Source organism: Acanthisitta chloris, unplaced genomic scaffold (genome assembly GCF_000695815.1).
Source record: "Acanthisitta chloris isolate BGI_N310 unplaced genomic scaffold, ASM69581v1 scaffold15416, whole genome shotgun sequence".
Taxonomy (NCBI): domain Eukaryota; kingdom Metazoa; phylum Chordata; class Aves; order Passeriformes; family Acanthisittidae; genus Acanthisitta; species Acanthisitta chloris.
Window position 1 is genome coordinate 60789 of NW_008678875.1, and position 4783 is coordinate 65571.

General features: G+C 42.0%; 1 protein-coding gene across 1 annotated transcript in view; it reads left to right on the forward strand.

Moving 5' to 3' along the window:
* Positions 1-4783, forward strand: part of IQCA1 (IQ motif containing with AAA domain 1) — a 91721-nt gene that overhangs the window by 48836 nt on the left and 38102 nt on the right. The window contains exon 8 of the mRNA XM_009077091.1: positions 3791-3866. Within this exon, the coding sequence (XP_009075339.1) occupies positions 3791-3866 (76 nt within the window). The remainder of the gene's footprint in view (positions 1-3790; positions 3867-4783) is intronic.

The following is a 4783-nucleotide window of genomic DNA, read 5'->3' on the forward strand; positions in this document are numbered from 1 at the left end:
CCTTTACTTGATAGTATAAACAAAAGTTGAATCAATATATATTTTTTTAATAAGGGTCATTAATCTCTCACCAAGTGTGTGGAGGAGAAGGGTGAGTTTTCTAGGGCGAAGCTTACTCTTCACTGCGAGTTTTACACAAATTAATTTCAAGGCCTAACCCTAGAACAAACATATATCAACAAGAAGATGCTTTTCTTGGACAGCATCCATTAATCTGGCCAAAGATCTCATACCAGCCAGCCAGGAACCTAAATTGCATGAATTTAGGAAGCATCAGTCAATTTAATTAGGAGGTAGATACCTAACCACTAACTTGTTAACTTAGCATCTTTGCTGGTTGAAGACACTGTTTGGGTCATACTAAACAATATTGGGGGATTTGGGGTGGCCTTTTGTTTTCCCTTTGTAAATGAACACTACAAGGCAGAAGGAGCACGCACTTACATGTATTTTCCAAGCTCTCAAAGTGTGATCTTTCACTGTTAACTAGGAAGGGTAGTGGCTGCTCCTGTGCTAACAGAAAACATTTTTAAGTTCTGGTCACACATGTCTTAAGTCAGTCATTTGTCATCAGTGTGACACTGTCACAGCTCTAGTGAAGGCATCATGCTCCAAGCAGTGCGCTCCTATCACTTGTGTATCTTGGTTGCACAGCCAAGCCAACCTGTGGGACCCATAGAGGAGAAAGGAGTGTCATGCAGACCTACCCCAAAAATACTGACACCGAGTTGTTTATTGTCCCTGTAACTTCTAGTGACTTGTACTAGTGCCAAGTTCAGCTCTGTGGGACCTCTTGATGGTGTAACCCCTTAAATCAGCACATACACTGCAGAACTCGATGGGAAAGATCAGACAAAAGGACACGTGGGAAGGCAATAGCTTAGAAAAGCTTTTGAAATTAGAGACTTGAAAGAGCATTGTCATTCAGAGCTATAGAAGCCTGTAGCATCTCAGACAGCCCCGTGCCTTTTGAAAGCATTCACAAGGGTGTCCTCTAATGGCTTTCTGCAGCTCTGCCCTTGTCCTCGCTCCTTCCCCACTCAGCTGGCCCAGAACAAACCCCTGTGATGCCTCTGCTCTTGCACAGGCGATGAAAAAGGCTGTTCCAGCACTACAGTCTAAGGCAAAGTGAGACATTAGCATTCAGGCACACTGAAAATGCCAAACCCAATCCAAGATGCTGAAACTGGATGGCAACTCACTCATCTGCTTAGAAACCTGATTTTCACAGGATAAATTTGATTACTTCTTGGGTTTTGAACATTTCAGTAGGTAGGAACCAACAATAGAAAAATGTATCTGAATCCCCTCACAGCCTGTTTGGAAATGGGTGAGATAACAGCATAGAGCTCTGGGGTTTTATAACTTCATGTCACTCTCATCTCTTCAGCCATCACAAGTCCTGTCAAGTGAAATTCTGAACCATTATATCAGGTTCTCTATGGTTCATTAAGAAAGAACAAAGGGTACATTCTTTCCAAGGTTATAGTACTGACAGGGGAAAGAAAAATAGTATCTTAGACCAGTTGAGAAGTATTTAGAAAAGTATTTGGAAAAGTTCTAACAGCAGGACCTTTATTAAAATCAGTAAAGGCTGTAAGTCATAGGGATGCAGGCAGGAAAAAAGGCTCTGCTCCTGACTTCAGTTCTTAAAGAAAACAAAAGTTAGCTCCCAGAAGGAAACTTAAGTATTTCTGAAAAGCCTGATGGCAATCTTTGCAAAGAGTACTTGATATCAAAGTCACTTCACTTTTTTTTCTCTGCAAGGTGCTGATTTGATTTCCCATTAGACACCTAAGGGAAAAAAACAACCTACAACTTCGTCCCCACTTAATCCCTCTTTTCAGTAGCAGAACACACATGGGACCAGGCTGGGCTGCTTCCCCTAGTGACACACTGCAGCCTCTCATTGAGCATGAGCAAGGCTGCACATCCCTCAGTTTCAGCCAGAAACCTTTAACAGGGAGACACGTTTGTCCTTGGTGAAACCCATTAGGAAAAGCTCCATAGGGCAAGTACACAGTGGAATCAGTTCAATTCTCCCTGCTGTTGAATGAGAATCACCTGGTGTGGGCTTAGCTTTGGAAAGCCTCAGAAATAGATCCAGACTCTTTATTCCATGTTTCTGCTGAGGTTAAAACATACATTGTTGACTCAAAGTGTCTTAACACATCTAACACTGAACAAACAGGGAATCAACCAACTCAACATTGGAAAACACATGAGCTAGTTTCAAAGAAAAGGTTCTTTTAGTTATATTGACTCTCGGGCTGTTAATTGAGGCAAGAGAGAAAACAGAACCACATCCTGCAACTGTCCTTTAGGCACAAAACAGTGGGTTTGAGTAAAACCCATTAAATTGACACAAAGATATCATTCACATCAGTGTCTAAAGTCATTGAAGCTAATAACTAAAATGATTCATTGGCTTATTTACAACAATAAAAGAAATGTTAGTGTGTCCTATGCTATTAATAGGCTGAAAACGAATAACCTAATTTTAGGTTGATTTGGGGTGAGGTATTTGCTGAGGTTTTTAGCACCTAGCAGTATTTCTTCTCGGGACATCATGGTCTATAACATACTGTGGAAAAATTGTAAAAGAATGGATTCTGCCTACTGCAAGAGATCCAAGGATGAGTTTCAAAATACCACAGCATGTAAAACTGGGAGTACATTGGAGTGACAGAGGATTTGAGCTCGCATCCCCCAACTCTTGCTCATACTTTTCACAAACAGTTCCCAATGTTCAGTCAGGAAAGTCCAGAGTCTCTTTCAAAGTTATTTATAGAGCTTAAGGGCGAAGTGATCAATGTAGATTTTGCATGTCCTTCTGGGCTCAGACTGTAATAATACCTGAATTAAAACCAGGTATTTAATAACTCATATGATGGGGCTGCAACTGCATCTGCAGGTAGCAGATATGCACCTAATTATGGGGCATGTTTGGGGAAGTTGTTTAGGTTTAGTTATCCCAAGAGTGAAGTTTCTGTCTTGCTCATAACATGTGTTTTGCAGACTACTCACTGTTCAGCAAAACCTGATCCACCCTGCGCTGTCTTGCATAAATCTACATTCACCTCCTCCCCAAACAGTGATCTAACTTCCCATCATCAACTATTGCCTTTGAGACTGATTACTGATAGAATACGAAGAAACTTTATTAATTTTCTGGCAATTTTTCCCATCAGAAACACTGGTTCAATTAATTTAAACCATTTCAGGAACATGGTAATGGTAGTAACTGAAAAAAATAACAAAGTAATTTCATTTAAATATTGCAAGTCTCCTACCAATGTTACATCTTCAAACAAGTCTGGGTATAATTCTTGTGACTTCAGCAGCTCAACTGGTAAAATGACAGCCCTTCTCTCAGTGCTCCAAGGGCTGGACCTGCTCTGCCCTGGAGCCAGGCTGGGAAAGCTGGGGGTGTTCATCTGGAGAAGAGAAGCCCCAAGGAAGAAGGAGCTCCTAGAGAGCTGGAGAGGGACTTGGGACAAGGCCTGGAGTGACAGGACAAGGGGGAATGGATTCCCACTGACAGAGAGCAGGGTTAGATGGGATATTGGGAAGGAATTCTTCCCTGTCCTGAGGGGCTGCAGCTGCCCCATCCCTGGAAGTATTCACCTCCAGGTTGGACAGGGCTTGGAGCAACCTGGGCTGGTGGAAGGTGTCCCTGCCCATGTCAGAGGGGGTGGAACTAGATGGTCTTTAATTTCACTTCCAAGCTATTCTATAATTCTATGAAACAATTCTGTCAATAGCTTTTCTTTTCACTCTCCCAATCTAGGAAGAGGATGAAGGCTGGAAAATGGCTCCGAGTAATTTCCTTTCAATACTGGAGGAAGGAAGCAAGCAATACAAAGGTCAGTGGGAAAAGATAACAATTACAGCTGGAATGTTCTCCCAGTTCATCTTAATCTGAATGTCATTGCTCTGAGGTCACGTGGGCAGCTGCTCAAACCACAGATCAGTATAAAAATGAGGATATTAGATGTAAAAATGGTCTTTCGGAAGGGAATATTTCAGTACCTCAGGTCTTCTTAGGAATCAGCCAAAATCATTGAGCTAATCATTACAGGAAGGTGTTTCTGTGGGGGGGAAGTGAACAAGCTAGAAGCAAAGTGCTTCAGTAAATATGTAAAGGCATTTTTGGTTTTTCTGAGGGCAACAAAAATGACATCTAAATAGCTAATTATTCAAAAGTACAGTCGTGTAGATAAGGCTTAACATTAATATTTTCATGCTCTTGTAACTCCTAATCTGTCGTATTCTGGGTTGAAACTGAAGGAGGGAAAGTCTAGGTTGGATGTGGTGAGACACTGGAACAGATTGACCAGGGAGGCTGTGGCTGCCTTGACCCTAGCAGTGTTCAAGGCCAGGCTGAATGAGGCCTTGAGCAACCTGATCTAGTGAGGAGGTGTCCCTGCCCATGGCAGGGGTTTGGGACTAGATGATCTGTAAGGTCCATTCCTACCCCTAAAATTCTATGATTCTCTCAGTCATGGAAAGAGTCCATGGATTCATTCAGCTACCCCATCTACAGTTAGGCAAGTCGTTTTCTTATTACATGTTTTAACAGGAAGAAGGTCCTGTCAAGCAGAGGCATGAAAAGTGCTGCTGCACTAGAAATATACTTGCTTTGTGCAAAGTATGTGGAACTTAACCATAACCCAGCCTGATAGCTGGGGCCTGTCTGGTTTTTCATATTGAGAAAGAACCTGAGAGTAGGGATTTCTCAACAAAAATTTAAGAAAAAGTTCATGAAAGGGCACTTTACTCT